We start from the raw sequence: 17,900 nt of genomic DNA on the forward strand, positions 1-17,900 counted from the left end.
TCCATCCATTTTCTAGAGCCGCCTATCCACACAAGGGTCGCAGGCTTGCTGGTGCCAATCCCAGCTGGGTTCGGGCAGTAGGCGAGGGACATCCCGAACTGGTTGCCAGCCAGTCGCAGCTCATTAAAACCATTCTTTTAAAATATTCAACTCATTCAGTACATATATGGAAAAATTGATCACGTCCTTCAATTCCTTCACAAAATGCATTCTTTAGTTTCCTGTATCGTAGTAATTGGATCTAACCTAAGAGGGTTTTACCGTGAATGGTCACGTGGCAACCACTTCAATGGATCTCCGTGGTCGATCTTTTTTCATCTCACCAGTGGATGGCAGCATAGATCAAAATTAACTGTTTATCCTAGACCGGAAGTAGCAAGATTTTTTACTTCAATTACATACAGTACAATGAAAAATGAGATTTCCTCATGCCTGTCTTCAGATTCAAAAAACAAAACAACAGTTTCAAGCATGAAAGATGATCACAATCAATTTCGAAACGGGTTGCGGATGTTGGACTCAATGCATATGCGCACGCACTCGACCTCCGCTTTGTGCAGGGCAGGCCAAGCTGCAATAACTGGGTGTGTCGTAACGGGGAGTGTCCCGGGACAGGCTCAAAAGTAGCGGCTTTGCGCTCAGCTGCCCCGCTGTCTCGACGCCTCACTGCTTCCAGCCTGCAGCACGAAGCGCTCATCGCGGCTCCTCTTTTGTTCTCCGTTTTTTTTCTCTAACGCAGGATCTGTCAGGTATGGCAAATTTGACTTTCCTGCTAAAGCATTCCAGTCCGTGGGCCAGATTGTTGAATTCTTCCGTGAACGATGATATAACTTCTTTGCCTAACAACACAGACTAACCGGGCCTTATTTTTGCATGGCGCTTTACTTGGGCTTTCCCTTGTAATGAACAGCAGTAGCAATGCCGTAGTAACGACCTTATTCTGTATTGCAGGCAATGCCATATAAGGGCATAACCCTTGCTTCCATGCAGTCAGAAAATTATGCGGTTTCACTTGTATACACTTTGGCAGCACAGTGGACAAGTGGATAGTGTTTCAACATCTGCTTAGCAGCTCTGAGGTTCAGGGTTCCAATCTCGCCCCTGGCCCACTGTATGGTGTCCCAATATTTGTGTAGATTTTCTTAATTCATCCCACATTCCCCAAACTTGCTGCAGTCAATTAAAGACTGAAATGTCCTTGTAACCGTGAATTTGTTTGTCTATACTATATATGACCCGCAACTAGTCCAGGGTGAACCAAAGTCAAATGAGAAAGCCTACAGGTCCCAAAAGAAAGATGTGTGGTTTGGAAAAAAATATAATAATAATAATATTCACTTTGGCACAATTTCGGACACTTAAAGAGCAGTTCATGAATCAGAAATGGTGTGGCAGTCCTGACCAATTGTATGCCATCCACAAGAGAAGACATCTGTTTCCATAGAAACGTCTAAGCAAATAGTGAGACGGAGGAAGTCGTGTCAGCGACCACAAAATGAGTGTGTCATTGTTGTGTGGAGGCGATATATAGACAGTTGCTAACCAATGAGAATAGACTCCATCAAATCCTCACTCAGCTCAGCTGTGAGTCCAGGAAGCCTGCATCCTCGCTAATCCACGCCCTGCAGATTTCGATGGAAGCCTCAAACAACTGCAGACTTTCTTTGTGTGCATCTTGTGTGAGATTTCGATGTTTACTTGTGATCGAAGAAGGATACAAAGAAAAGAAATATAAGTTTTACTTGACAAACAAACTTTTTTTTGATTCTTGAAGGATTGTCAAAAAAGTTCCGAGGTGTGTTAGACACAACGGAAATAGAAAGAAAATGAGTACTATTACAAAGTAATTAATACTTTATATCATTTCAAAACTTTTACTAGCTAGCGATGATGATCTTTAGTAACATAATTAATTAAACTAGCATACATTTATTTATGTATTATGCCCTGATTTGATCACTTGATACAATGCATAAGAACAATATGGTTTAGTCATATTAGTATTGGTTAACTGTTCTGATGTGATGACGGTTAAGAACATAAAAGTGTTCCATCAAATATTGTCTATGCAATTAATACATGTGTTATAATAGTGACAACTGGATATTTTTAAATGTTTTAAAATACCAACAAAAAGGGTTGAATAGCACATACCAGACGAGAAAGTGTTAAAATTTAGAGGTTCCACATCAGTATTGGCATGAAAAAAAAAAAAAAAAAAACAGGGATTGGCCATTGTGACTCCCGAAAAATGCTGTAGAAGTGATCATTTGGAAATGTAAACGCTTGCAAGGATGAATGGAGCTAAAAGTTCTTTTCAAAATAGAGCAAAGAGATTTGAACATGAAGCAACCGATTGTTAATTATGTAATAGTGACTCCTCTGCACAACATTGTGTGCTTTTATTTTGGTAAATTTTATATGGGTGGATACACATTGTCATTAATAATACAGTAATTTGGCAAATTAGCCAAAAACAAAACAGATTACCGGCATGTTACATAATCTATTTCCTGGAGTAAAATATAAAGTAAAATCTGCCTCGAAATACCAGTGCAAATTTAGTTAAGAAATTGTAAAAGGTTTAAAGTCTTTTTTTTTTTTTTTTTTAACTACTAATGTACCTGGAATTGAGTGTCTGGACTGACTCAATAATGATGTATAAATGCGTCTTTGGCAGTGAATAAGTTAATTTTCAATAATTAAATATAATTTAAAAAATTTGAGCAAATTAGTTATTTCAGAAGCCTGTTTCTAAAATTCTGTTTCATGACTATGCCAAAATCCACAAAGCAAAGTACATTGCAGGGGGTTGTGGGAAAACTGAAGGAGTTATGCCTCGTTTAGCTAAAATACCAACACAAGCCCGTGTATTTTACAAATAAAACTGTGAATTATTGGTTTGTTTTTTCAGCTGGGACACCAGCTGACAAATCACAAGGGTTTGATACCCACGCTGTTTTGTGTGACATATGAGGCTACCGTTTGTGCTGCACCAGGCCTGCAGCAAGGCCTGTCCAAAAAGAGGCCATGGTGAGCTAACTATGGGGGAGGGGGCCACATAATTGTGTTGGGAGCCAAAAAGAAGAGTGATATGGCATTCGAGAGTTCAGTGCAGTTTGACAAGTTTTAGATAGTAGTTCGCTTGTCTTAATCATGTGACTTTATGTTGACAGAATTTTATGCGAAGCTGTAATTAAAACAAATTGGATCCTGGATAATACTTTACTTAATCTGCCATTGCAAAACAGGTTTAGTGCTTTAATGAACTCTTTTGGTTTATTTTGGCATTTTAAGGCAAGGGGGTAGGGAAATGGTTCAGAGAACCTCACAGGTCAGTGGTTCTGGGTTTGAACCTCAGGCTTTCCATAGAAGTCTCCCCTTTAACCCAAAATCAGCTGGGCTAGGCTTCAGCTCACCCAGTTTCAGAGTTCAGACATATTTTTCATTCTTAGCTAGTTTTTTGAGTTCCTCGGGCATGACGAATCCCCCTTAATATTTGCTTTATTACGACTGACAAAGCCTACCTGGAGGAAAAAAAAAGTTTGCTCCATGGTGTACAATCGCAATGAAAAGCTGCCATAGAGATGTTTGTAGTTTATTCTGAAGGCCCTCAAAACCTGAAGCTGGGAAAAAGATATGTGAAAGTAAATTTTTGGTAGTCTCTAAAATTTTTAAGAATTCTATTTTTAACCATGCAGTGACATGTGCCAGCAAATTTGAAGACTCTCCAGTGGTGCTTTTTGTGATTTCTGCAATGCAGATTTCACAGAAACAACAAGAGTATGAAACTTGTGTTTACAGTTTTTGATTGTTCTTCCTTTGACATCAACCTAAAGATTCTCTGCCAAACTACAGCCCTCACGTCCAACAAGGATTCCATGGTTGTACTCAGATCTTTGCTTTCATGTGGTAATCAGATTGTTGGGTGCGTCACTTGGCGACTTTTATAGCCAGTCAAGCAGAAGTTGATGATTTATAACCAGTAGTTTCTTGTTGTTCCTCATATGTTTAGGAAGTATCAGTTCACTGGTTCTGGGATCAGTTTGCCCATCACTACACTAGTTAAAGGAGAGGTGAAGTAAGAAAAATGTTCTTTGCTATAATATGTCCGATGCGAACATGATTAATATTGTATTTGTGGAATTTGAATTAAGCATCGACTCAAATCAACTATCTAATTAATCGACAGGTTTATTGAACTTAAAAATGTCCAAATCCTCCAATTTCAGCCTCTCAATAGTCATTATTCTGATTTCTGTAGCCCTTCTTGAAAGCAGGCAGATTATCTTATCATTCAAAATAAAATACGGTATGTCCAAAGAATTGCTTCAAGTTTGGGAAAACGATGACCAAACGAGTAATTTAATCAGTTTTGAAAAGGTTTTGTTGAGTACAACGTCAATACCTCTGTGTGGTATTGCTTATATATTTTTAGTTTTTCATCACCAAACAATACAAAATGAACAATGGTTGTCAACTAAACTCTATTTGGGAAAAAATGGTTTTGCAATTCTTTTAGTTTTTTTTTTCTATTCGATCAATCAATAGAATATTCAATAGAATAATTTCTAAATATATTCAATTGTGACCGCCCATCTTGTAACACTCAATTTCTACCATGAAAATGAATAAACAAGTGACATTTTAATTCAACTTTAATATTATAGTGATTTAAAAAAATGTATCTAATATCCAGCTACTGTTACATTTTTAGTATGCTCTTTTAACCAATTAGCACTTTATTGTAACCTAACTTTTTAGTATTTGTTTTAATCAATAAATAATACTAAATAAACAACAATAATTGTTACGTACTTGGGGAAAAATATTTTGTCATGCATTTCAATGAAAAATGAAATTTTATTCAATTGGAGAGCTCACACTACCAAGAGAGCGTCTGAATTACACGAAGAAAAAACATGACTTGAATTCCTCTTTCTACTCACTGCCTTTTAGTGTTGCAACATTCCATGGAGAAATTGCTGCACATGCAGTAATTCCTGACTATTACACAATAAAAGCAGAAATAATGAATACAAAAAAAAAAAGATGACCGAGCTGAAGCCCCCCACTATCTTACTTCCACTTTTGTCTTTAGAGTCAACAGTCGATGCTTGCCACGCTTGAACACACTCACACGCACACAAGGATATGCCGGGGTGGGGTGGGGTGGGGTGGGATTAGTTATTTTTTTCAGTTTTAGACTAACTTGTAACAATGCTGCATAAGTGTTGTAAAAATAGCTAACAGTTGTTGAAAGTTGCTTTATATTGCTTTTTCTTCTCGTCAATGTTAAAAAGGATACAGTTTTAGGAATACTTATACAATTTTTATCGATGATAACCTTATTTATGGTCGGTGTGGCAAGTGTACAAAATTATCCTTTTTGTGTGCTTCCCAGAAAGTTGAATCCAACTGACCCAATTTGTTCCTTCTTTGACCCATAATGGGTTATTTTAACCCAACTGTTTTTAGAGCATAATCATCTAAAGTAATCGTTTATTTTTGGACTTAATTACCAAAACAACTTAATTACTTTAGTATTTAATAACTTAATGTAACTGATTACTTCAGTACTTAATTTCTTTAGTACCAGCTGTTTTAGACCCACTCTTAGCCAAACACTGACAATAAGAAAGAAAACAAACTGGTATTGATTATCTGGAAAAAAAAAACAAAAAACATTAAAAAAATGTCTCAGGGATTGAGTGTGTTAATTAAATAGAGTTTGGATTATATAAGAAATAACAAGTGCTCATAATATTTGAGATTCGCTGTGTACTTTGAGTGTTATGACGACATCTTTGATAAATAAATAAAGTGAAACATGCTGCTGAAATTTGGTAGGACAGCAGAAAAAAGTCAAATCAAATTTGCTAACACTGCTTCAATTCAGAGAACATGTTTACACTCTGTCTTGTTTACGCTGCCAGTGAATCAAGCTAGTCTGCTGAAAACATTTTTTTGACCGGTGAATTATGTAATCATAACGTAACCACTTGGTTTGTTATAGCTAGAAGCTGTTAAACGTTCAAGCAATATTAAGTGTTCATGGACAACATGTTCCTGGTAGATTTACGTTTTTTTCATGTTTTTTAAAAACATATTTTTGGTTTAATGACTTGGACCCTTGGTGGTCACAAAGTTAAATGGGACTTTCCAACTGATTACTCCTCTTGAGATCGTGTTTTCTTCTGCAAAAGTACTAGAAAACACTCAAGTGCTTGTTTTCATGAAGCTTAAAGGGCGACTGCAGCAAAAGGAATGAAGGAAATAGTGTTTTTTTTTGTGTGTGTGCGTTTATTTTCAGTCTTCGATTTATATGACACATCCCTTGTTATTTGCCTTCAAAAACTGGAACCTAGCAAAATAATGCCTTTGTAGCAGCTCAGAAAATGTTTACGATTTTTTTAGAGTGCTTTTTTAACTATTGTTATTACAGAACAAGCAATAACCTCATTACTTTATTTAGTTTGCTCGCAATGATTCGTTAGTCAGAGAAACAACACCGAAACACTAAAACGAGGCCTCATTTTGCACATTTTAAACATCACATGCCGTTGAGAGGCACCTACTTGAAACCCTTGACAAGACTGGCGCCATGTGTATTTATACTCTTTCACAAATGGGCCAGGAAAAAGCGCATGTTTTTAGGTGACCATTTAGCTGAGGTAATACACAGTAGTACTTAATGACATTTTCCATTTCTTTATTTTTTATACTGTGTATCCTTATCATATTCATGAATGAACTGGAGCCTATCCCAAGCTGATTTGGGTGTTTTAAGAGTTTTAGGCTCCCAACAGTTCAGGTGAAATAAGAAATGAAGTCTGAGCATTGCTGTACTCAATCTGTTTTATTCTGTCACCACATTTTTTCACTAATGTGTGGTGCAGATGTGCAAATTTGGAATGTGCTGAGGAGAAAATATACATATGAGGGCTAAAGTCAGACCCATATGGTGTTTAGAACTTCTCTGTCAGACTGTCTGAGTCATAATATCCAAAGCGTCCTTCCACAACGGGAAACACCCAAGCACAGGGCACCCGTGATTCACGATGCTCATGTGTACTAATATCTAACTATAGCGCAAAGCAAACTGTATCTTTGTATCCATGGTAACAGCTCAGCCTTAAGGGGCGTAGCTTGATGTTTCCAAGAGCATGTGGCTCATAAAAAGGGAGGCGCCAAGCTTCACTTATCACAGTGTCTACTGTTACATCTGTTTGCCCACAGCGTCACATACATATGCAGAAATCTGCAAAGGAGCAAAAAGAACCCAACTGTGAGAAAGTTGTCTGATTTTTTTTTTTTTTTTTTTTTTTTAGGCAGAATGGCACAGCACCCAGAGTTTGAGCGGGCTGGAAAGAAGCAGGGCCTCCAGGTGTGGAGAGTGGAGAACTTTGACCTGGTGCCTGTTCCTGAGAATCTTTATGGAGGATTTTACACAGGAGATGCTTACATCATTCTCAACACCATCAAGCAACGTTCAGGAAACCTGCAATATGACCTCCATTTCTGGTTGGGTGAGTGCAGTGAGATGAACACTTTTCCCAATGTGGAATTAACCCTCCTATTATGTTTTGGGTCAAATTGTAGTTAATATTGAATGTGATTTTTCAGTCAGTCATATCATACTGGATTTCGATTACACACATTTCGGACGAGTTTGGGTGATTAAATATGCCCTGGATCAAAGTGACCCAGGGTCGATATTGCTGCTTCTTGCAAACAAATTAACAGGAATGTTAAAGAGGACATCCGCGCTGAATCATTTGGTCCAACAAACAGGACGTGCTGGCTCTATATGAGTAATTGTTCCTACATTTAGACCAAAACAGCTTCCGTAAAACATGATATTGGTTTAATTACAATAAAATGTTTTATGTTGTCCCACTAATCTAATAGCATTCTGATTAATAATACCATGTTTCTTTAATATGAATTAATCTCAGGAGGTCAGAATTCGTTGTTAGAACTAGTGGGGGAGCATAGAAAATGCTATTGTGCAAATCGTTTGGGTTGACTTCGCTTTAATACCATGTGGTCTGCATGTTATTGTCCTCATACAGGTGATTTCTGCACCCAGGATGAGAGAGGCTCGGCGGCCATTTTTACAGTCCAAATGGATGACTACCTTGGAGGAAAACCCATCCAGTACCGGGAAGTCCAGGGACATGAGTCCAAAACCTTCCTTGGCTACTTTAAGACCGGAATCAAGTATATGGTGAGATTTGAACAAATCTTTACATGGCAACTTGCAAGTTTATTATATTTTGTTTTCTGTATGTTGAAAGCTTTGATATGATGGTATTAACCCTTGTGCAGTATTTGAACCATTTTGGGGTCCTTTTCTTTCCCATCTGGTAATTTAGACAAGGGATGGGACTGTCCTGTTAGTGTGATAATTAATTGGTGGTGCCATGTTGAACTTTGACATGTTGTCACCATCTGGGTAAAATTTCAGCTCCCTCCTTTCTTCTTTTAATGTTTCCCCTTTGATGTGAAATTGGACAATATAGTATTGCAATATGTGTATTAAGCCCTTCTTGAAAAATAAATTGGCCTTTTTTTTCTTTATTTTTTAATAACAATTAATCCTCTGTCAGACACTAACAATATTCATTCAAAACCTCTTTCATTATCGATATGATTACCGGTACTTATTTTTAGAAAACTTGCTATGCATAGGCAGTCATTAACTTTAAAATTGTATCTTATATTAACCAGAAAGGAGGCGTGGCATCAGGGTTCAAGCATGTCGTCACCAACGAGGTGGTTGTACAGCGAGTGCTCCAGGTTAAAGGTCGTCGCGTTGTCAGGGCAACAGAGGTGCCCGTCAGCTGGGATAGCTTCAACCAAGGAGACTGCTTCATATTGGACTTGGGAAATGTGAGTCACTTGAGGGTCCCACTTTTGAACCATATGACATTATGACTAAAACGATAAAGGACTGTTTGGTTCCATTTGTGTCAACTTACTTATTTTCTTCATGATTCCCAGGAGATTTATCAGTGGTGTGGTTCCCAGAGTAACCGCTTTGAAAAGCTGAAGGCCACACAGGTAGCTAAGGGGATCCGTGACAATGAGCGCAGTGGCAGGGCCCGTGTCTATGTCTGTGATGAGGGGATGGAAAGAGAGAAGATGATTGAGGTGAGATTATTTATACAGCATGTATTGCACTGTAATAATTTATACACAGTGAAATACAAGAACCAAATGCTTCATAGATATTAGCATGAACTACCCACATCGACATTCCAAACTGAGCTCATGTTTTCAAAGGCATAATTTTTCAAACTATATACTGTGTATATCTTTTTGTGTCAGATGTTACCGATGTAATTGCATACCTTATCTGACCAGTGAGTGCATATTTCATAATAAAATCAGATTTGATACAGTCAATTTTATGCTTAGGTCTTAGGAGAAAAACCAGAGCTGCCTCTCGGAGCTTCTGATGACATCAAGGCGGACGCTTCCAACAGGAAGAGGGCTAAACTTTACAAGGTACTTCTGTTTTCTTTTTCCAGACACTGAAATGGTTTTAGTAATGTAGCATTTTGGTGGAGTGGAGTGGACTGAAATACTATGCAGATTCTGAATTAAGTAAGAGTAGCAAGAGCAGTTTAAGTACAAGTACCATATGTCAGAATAATCAGGGTTAGGCCAATTATCGGCTTTACTTTATAAGTGATTCTGCTAACACGTTACACTTTTTATATTAATATGTTTATAAACAAAGAAGAAGAAAAAAATAACATTCTGTTTGTGTGAAATTTGGGAGAAATTGGGAAAATATAAGAAGCTGTTTACATGTTTAAGTTTTCAATTAACGTGCATGCTAATGACCCCGTGAGAACTCTGCTTGAAACCTTTTGCTTGAATTTCGCAACTAAGACGTATGTTGTCTAAAATAATAATAATAATAATAATAATAATAATAATAATAATAATAATAATAATAATAATAATAATAAAACAAAAAACAGAAACAAAGCACAAATCAACATTTTGCAAATCTGAAAAGTTGCTTCATAAAAATAAGTGTGAAATTTCAACAAACTTAACAGTTGAAGTTTGCATGTACAGTATGCATCATTGTAAAATATTAAAGCTAATGTTTTTTTTAATTACTAAAAATGAAAATTGACTCTAAATCCCATTTATTCCCATAGATTATTCCCATAGATCCCATAGATCCCAATAATTGTCATCTGTATCAATCTTGATAAAAAAAAAAATATTGGTCTATCTCTAATAATAGATTGGATTGTTTCAGAGAGTGTTATATGTTATATAAAACAGGAAAAAGGATGCAGCAAGTACCAATTGTAATAAGTACTTAAATGCTATTGTATTGTATTACAAAGGTTTAAACTGTAGAGCTGTCACTATTGAATCTTTTAGATCTATTGATTACTCCATCGAATAATTGAGTAATAGCGCTTTCTAATAGCGCTCTCTAGAACAGTGGGCTTCTAATCTAATGTTCTTTTTGTGGTCAGCAGTAAATGATCACATCACATCCATTTAGGTTGGCAACAATATGCTAAACTGACACAATGGGTTTCCATTGACGTCAAGGAATGAGGCACATGGGCCAAGGTGCGTGGGAATATATGAAGGTGTACAGTTTGATACTGAACAAGATAAGGGTTCCATTGCAATCAAGGGTTCCATTGTATATCATTTTTTCCTTTGTTTGTGGCCACTGAACTATTTTTGCAAACATAAATATGTATTTGTAATCAGCAAATTGATCTTTCACTTAGAAGCAAACACTTTATACCAGGTGTGGAACCAGGTAAGATTATTAGATCCAACACACAATGAAGTTCTTAGAACAAAAAAAAAAAAAATCTCAGGAACTGTTAAAAAAAAAAGCCTCAAAATAACAAACCCACAAAATAATGAACAATTGTTTGATTGTTGCATTTTAAAATCAATTTCATATGGCCTTCCAAAAATGTTCAAAAACAGGATATAGATTTTCTATCCCTGTTCCATAAAGTACCAAACATATCCCATGTCACCTCCTTTGTTAGGTGTCCAATGCCAGCGGTGGTATGACTATTGCACTAGTGGCTGAAGAGAACCCATTCCCCCAAAGTGCCTTGGAGACTGGTGACTGTTTCATTCTGGATCATGGCTCTGACGGCAAGATATATGTATGGAAAGGTAAGGTAATCTCAACGCCATGAGCTGTTTTGATGACATGAAGTAATAATTCACTGAGATGAAAAATTATTTGTGTTCGATCTGAAATTTTCTGCACATAATGGCTCTGAAACCCAATCCATTGTTGAAGTGATACATCTCAACTGAGAGATAAGCCTTTTATATTGGGGAGTAGTCAAGATTAGTTTGGGTTGTTTTCGGAAAGTCTTTTTTCCTCTCAGCCATTTATTTTAAAAGGTAATGTGAGATGGATCCGCAATGATATTTGAGTATTTTAGAAGGATCACAATGCACGATTTTAAAGGGGCATCAATTGGGTACTCAGCGAATAGTTTTGTCTTCACATTTCAGGTCAAGGTGCCAATATGGATGAGCGAAAGGCATCGATGAATGCTGCGGAGGAGTTCATCAAAAAGATGGGGTACCCCAAGCACACCGAAGTGCAGATATTGCCCGAGATGGGCGAGACTCCGCTCTTCAAGCAGTTCTTCAAGAACTGGAGGGACAGAGATCAGACCGTGGGTCTGGGCGTGGCCTACATTGCGAACAGCATCGCCAAAATCGAGAAGGTGCCTTTCGACGCAGCCAGTCTGCACGACTCCCCCGCCATGGCCGCCCAGCACGGCATGGTGGATGATGGCAGCGGAGAGAAAAAGGTGGGACATAGGGTGGCCTCTTTTTGAGTTGTATTTGAATATTTAAAGTACTGTTCTAATAAAACCATCTATGATGACACTATTAAACGCAAAAAAAGCTTCTAAGCTTGTTTACAATTGAAAATAATTGAGTATTCTGCTCACCTCCTGCAGATGTGAAGTAAGGGTTGTTTAAATTTTGGCCATTGTGCTAAAATCAAGCTGCAAAACTAATGAATTCAATGAATTCAATGTGATGCCATTTTCAGTTGCTAGCAAGTGGAAAAATGTGTTTTCTAAAGGTATTAATTGTACATGAAGAATCATTTAGTTGTCACATTAATTATACACACAGCTTGCAAATATCACATGACCTAAAATTGGTGGGACTTGATTGGTTGTTTACTTGAGCACTGAGCAACTGTGATATCATTTTCATTCAAAAGTCAGTGACAACATGACCACGCCCTAAAATGGAAAAAAACCCTGTGATATTTTACTGCCTAGTTCGGAATCTGCATATACCATTTTAAGTTAGATGTCATGTTTAGACAAGTGAGGGCGCATAGAATATATTATTATAAAGAAACTATTAGCTTGACTTCCCCTTGAACTCATTCACTGCCATTAATGACTATAGACGTCAAAGATGCAACGGGCTGGCAGTGAATGAGTTAAGTCATTAACATTGTGAAGGCACGATATTTTAATCTCCTCTTTTAAATGCTTGTTATTAGACTGCACTGGTGTACCTAATAAAATGTCCTGAGGGATTGAATGGACTCAATGTGTTTTTCCAACCAGATCTGGCGTGTTGAGGGCTCTGACAAGGTGCCAGTTGACCCATCTACATACGGCCAGTTCTACGGCGGAGACAGTTACATCATCCAGTATAATTATCATCATGGAGGGCGTCATGGACATATCATCTACATGTGGTGAGAATGATTGAACTTGGAAACCCTGTAAACAGAAAGCCCCTTCACCTCTGATATCTTTTTTTACCATGTTATGGGGAGAGGGCCTCATAGTGTGTTTGTACCGAACAGTATGTAATGGTTGTATTTCTTCCCCCCCAGGCAGGGCATGGACTCCAGCCAGGACGAAATTGGGGCCTGTGCTATCCTCAGCGCCCAGCTGGATGACGAGCTTGGCGGCGGTCCTGTGCAGGTAGCACACGTCATACTCTTACTAACTTTGAATAAAGGGCTTTTTATTTTCATGACCTTTAACCCATTGAATCACTCACATTGTCAAGCGCTCCTTTTTTTGCCTTCCTATAAGCCTACTCTCCTCATCTGATTTCTATATCCTTTTGCCTTCTTTCTCCCTCGCTCCTTCGCTTTTACGCTGCGTCTTTTTCCTCAGGTTGTCGGTGCTCCTATAACCACTCAGGTATTCTTCTTTTCAAACTGAGTGTTGTATTTTTATTTTTGTCCAGAGCCAGTGACAAACAATCAATGCATCTGAACGAGGATGTTGTGTGACGCAAAAACCTTTCTGTATTTCACACGAGCAAACCTCTGTTGCCCTGACAACACCTAATCAACATCGACACAGGCTGATTAAAGATACCAAGAAACTGCTAATCAATTATGCTGTCATTGTATGATACAGCACAAGTCTTCAGCGTTAGCACTAGCTGTTGACTATGCGTGAGATGCATTCACACACAGTTGGACATTTTCAACTTGGGCAGAAAAAAAGTCTATCAATGCATTAAAATTGTTAAAAGTTGTTGTTGAGACCCGCAAATTATGAAATTATGCGGGCTTCCTATCAATTTATAAAAGCTGAAATATTTGAAGACGAGTAATGAGGTGTAATTACTTTTATTTATTTTATTTTTCTTAATTACAATCAAAAGTCCATCTTGTCACCCAATTTTCCAATACCAACTCAAATCACACCTAGACTTCTGTCTTGTTAATGTTACATTTACCCCAATAAAAACTGGAGCATGTGAAAATGAGCCCCTTTTAAACTAAATAAACAAGAATAACATTCAGATCTACAGCATGCAATTTTCCTTCATTTTCATCAATCATTTACAGACCTGTGCAGGCGCCGCTTTTGACATTTTCTGTCTCATCATTTTCATTACGGTGCATGCCTAATAATATTATTGATTAGTTCATTAATAAGACTGTTCCTTGTTATCCCCTTTTACTATTAGATCTTGTTTTACAAATACAGTAGATCCTTTAAGTGCTGCCTTTAAGGTTTGAATACACATAGGCAAAAGTGTACATACATCTTGCATATGGTTCTAAATGAAGACACAGTCAACATTAGCAACACTGTCCTGGCTCTGTACATCATTTCACCTCACTTTGTACGTGTCATTTCCATGTGCATGCTTCATGTATGCGTTCACAAAATTGCACCACAAATGCATGCAGTGTAGTGTTTCTATTCATTTATAGCGAACTACCAGATTTGGTTTCTAATCCTATAAAGAGATATAACCGATATTAAGTGTCCTGTAAATGTCTCGTAATCCCCGTCTAGACTAAAATTAGATGTACAGCCTCACAGAGCATAACACAGTTTGTAGATTGTTCATCGACTAGAAAGTATTAGATGTAATCAATTCAGGCTTTTGTATCATCACTGGGCAAATCCGCAGAGATCCATGTTCTCCTAAAAGGTTTTCCACAGGATGGCAACAATTTTTTTTTTTTTTATTACAAGACAAGGCTGAAGCTCCATTACTCAGTTCATCATAATTGCTTGGAACCAAAATGCCACTGGATGATAAAGCATTTTTATAAAAATCAATTAAATAAAACAGAAAAAAATGCTGTCTTTAGCTTGCAAGAAATATGAGCAGATGTTTTTATTTTTAAATGTAATTTAATCAATTATTTCATTATAAAAAATGTAATAAAATGAAAAATATTAAATTCCACATGTATCGATAAGCTTTGTAAATATTTATATAGTTATTTATTTGGCATTTATTCCACAATTTCTGTTTTGATATAAATAAGTCAGAAAGTATACCAAATTTAAAAAGCGTTAATTAAATACAAAAAACATAAAATGTAAATAAACAAGAATAAGCAAGATTCGTATTTATTAATTTTTTACTTAGTTTTTTACTCAAATTTTTATAATCGTTTTTACTTTCAGTTTTATTTGCTTATTTTTAATTTGGGTAATTTTGAGTCTCCATCGCATAAGCTAAAGAGTGAATTGTAGATAAGCCTGATGTTCCTCCTTTTTGGCCAAACTGTGTCATTGCTGGATATTAGGTTTCACAACGAGGAACCATAAGTTTGCTACATTTGGCAACACGGGACAATCATTCTGCAAGTAACTAACATTAAAGCATGAGATTGTGCAAATGAAATCAACGTATGAGCAAGGAACATGCTAAAAAGCCTTTTGCTGTTGGTTTTATGTCAGGTGAGGGTGGTGCAGGGTAAGGAGCCGGCCCACCTGATGAGTCTCTTTGGAGGACAGCCCATGGTTGTCTACAAGGGTGGAACGTCCAGGGAAGGAGGCCAGTCGGCTCCCGCTGAGACTCGCCTCTTCCAGGTGCGCTCCAACTCGGCGGGACACACCAGAGCTGTGGAGGTAAGACATCAGAAGCAATCACTAAATGACCCCAATTATTTGTCATACATGCTAAACCTGAACAATGTTCTCAATAACAGTTGTAACACCCTTCTTCGTTTTGGTATAGGTTGATGCAGTGGCAGCCAACCTGAACTCCAATGACGCTTTTATTCTGGTGAGCCCTGGAGGTTCCTTTTTGTGGGTAGGAGTGGGCGCCAGTGACACGGAGAAGGCAGGAGCCCAGCAGTTGTGCGGCATCCTGGGTGTGTCTCCCTCTGAGCTTCCTGAGGGAGGAGAGACAGGTAATCATCAGAACATTTGTGTTAACTAAATTCACTGTAACTCGCCTGAAATTCACTATTTTTATTTACTACATACATATCTTTGTCTCTGCTGGTGTAGCATTGTAAAAGGCAGAACGATGCAATTTTCTTCCACTAGATGGCAGAAAATACCACAAGTTGCCGTTTAAAAATCACATATTACCTTTTAGTTTTCACATTTTCTGTAACTTAAAACAACATCCCCTTTACGTCAATACTGTTACGACTTTTTTTTTTTTGGGGGGGGGGGGGGGGGTCTGTAAAATATGTGCTCTGCATCAGTAAAGGTTAATGAATCATGTGAAGTGAACAGAGTAACCGCTTTTTATCCAGCACAATAATGTAAAGCGTATTTTCAATTGACAGGCCAGTTTTGGGATGCTCTCGGAGGAAAGGCAGAATATCGCACTTCTACCAGGCTTAGGGACAAAATGGACGCCCATCCTCCCAGACTCTTTGCCTGCTCTAACAAGACTGGAAACTTCATCGTAAGTCATTAGCATCATTATGTAGATTCACATTGTCTGATGAGATCCAATACGAGATCCCAATCAATATATTGCCTGATAAGGTTAACTGTTTATGGTTCGAACTGCGGAGTATAATAGTTGTTTGATCTCATTATGTAGAAGTGGTAAAATTATGGCAAAAACAATATTTGTACAGTAATGTTCTTGCATTGACTTTAATGTTCAATTATTCACTTGTTCAGTTATTCACTCTTGAAAAATATGGAAGTGACCAACCAAAAATTGTGACACACATGAGTCCGTCTTGTATGCTAACCTAATTTCAATCAATACTTCCAGATTGAAGAGGTACCTGGAGAGATGACTCAGGATGACCTGGCCACCGATGATGTCATGATCCTCGACACCTGGGAGCAGGTTGGAAAAGCAGAACAATCTGTTTGACATACAAATGTAAAAGCTTTCAAGGGCAATGTGAATGAGTACTTCTTACCTTTTGTGAAGGTGTTTGTCTGGATTGGCAACGAGGCCCAAGAGGAAGAGAAGACAGAGGCAATGGCATCTGGTAATATAATATAATATAATGTAATGTAATATGATATGATATGATATGATATGATATGATATGATATGATATGATAGAAATGTATGCACATAGTATATATAAATATACAGTATGTATTAAATAACTAATATTGTAATATTCTTATTGCATTATAATAAGCTTTTTTTTTTTCTTTAACCCTGCCTTGGTTGTATGTGGTTGTCTAACATGGTTGGTGATGTGGGGAGTTTGATATATATACACACACACAGACACACACATATACTTACCCATACACACCCATTTATACACTGAAAAAATCGTTTGTAAGTTATTTTTATTTTATTTTTGTTTATTTTATACTATTTATTAATTACTTAAAGTACAGGCAACTATATTATATTAAGTGCATCGATTAATTGCTTTTAGCAGTTTCTCTGTATTAGTAATTTTTTTACACAGGTAAGCCAAGTAATCGGACACCATTAAAGTAATAATAACATATCTTGCCTTTCAGCGGTGCGTTACATTGAGACAGACCCCGCTAACAGAGATCGCAGGACGCCCATCGTCAAGATCAAGCAGAGCTTCGAGCCGCCCACCTTCACCGGTTGGTTCTTGGGCTGGGACCACGACTACTGGACCAGCGACCCCCTGGAGCGGGCCATGGCCGAACTGGCCATGTGAGCTTACACCTGCCCTTCCTCGTTCCTTCACATTATACCATCAAACCAGCACCTGACACTTAGCAGGCTCTATTTTTTTTTTATTTTTTTTATTTAACCTGCTAGCCTTGAGACTTATGTAGCGATGTCAACAAACAAAACTAGTTGTTGCCTCACTGCTGCCTTCGCTTTTACTGGCTGGCTTTAAGCAGGGTTTTTGTTAAAATAAAATCTCTTTGTTTTTTTTAATGTATTTTATATTTGGACATATGCCTAAACACAGCCAGCAAGGTAACACAATGCCTTAACATTGTAGTTTTCTCCATTTAGATTTTAATGGTACTGTGCCTGTTGTTTAGAATGCTAGATGTTTTTTATGCAGGAGTGGCGTGCATGCGATAGTCATAATTTGTCAAGCTCTGCTGCATTTGATCTTGTTCACAGTTTCGCAACAACTTGCCATCACCTAATAAAATTACATTAAAAGCTGTGTGGGTCTTTAAAAAAAGTGTAGA

General features: G+C 37.5%; 1 protein-coding gene across 2 annotated transcripts; it reads left to right on the forward strand.

Moving 5' to 3' along the window:
- The first annotated feature begins 573 nt into the window (after positions 1 to 573).
- Positions 574 to 17,875, forward strand: gsna (gelsolin a). Of its 2 annotated transcripts, XM_088434415.1 has the most exons (17): positions 574 to 749; positions 7,332 to 7,529; positions 8,076 to 8,230; positions 8,734 to 8,895; positions 9,007 to 9,156; positions 9,424 to 9,513; positions 11,052 to 11,184; positions 11,536 to 11,840; positions 12,624 to 12,757; positions 12,899 to 12,989; positions 13,188 to 13,214; positions 15,231 to 15,401; positions 15,511 to 15,685; positions 16,073 to 16,194; positions 16,516 to 16,593; positions 16,681 to 16,741; positions 17,238 to 17,875. In XM_088434415.1, exons 2-17 carry the CDS (start codon positions 7,337 to 7,339, stop codon positions 17,405 to 17,407), a joined length of 2,217 nt encoding a protein of 738 aa, XP_088290541.1. In that variant the 5' UTR covers positions 574 to 749; positions 7,332 to 7,336; the 3' UTR covers positions 17,408 to 17,875. The 2 variants fall into 2 exon arrangements, with proteins under 2 accessions (XP_088290541.1, XP_088290542.1); XM_088434416.1 differs by lacking the exon at positions 13,188 to 13,214 and having other exon boundaries at positions 575 to 749.
- Positions 17,876 to 17,900: the final 25 nt, after the last annotated feature.

The sequence above is a fragment of the Hippichthys cyanospilos genome, chromosome 15 (assembly GCF_059441005.1).
Source record: "Hippichthys cyanospilos isolate Australia breed blue-spotted pipefish chromosome 15, RoL_Hcya_1.0, whole genome shotgun sequence".
Lineage (NCBI taxonomy): Eukaryota > Metazoa > Chordata > Actinopteri > Syngnathiformes > Syngnathidae > Hippichthys > Hippichthys cyanospilos.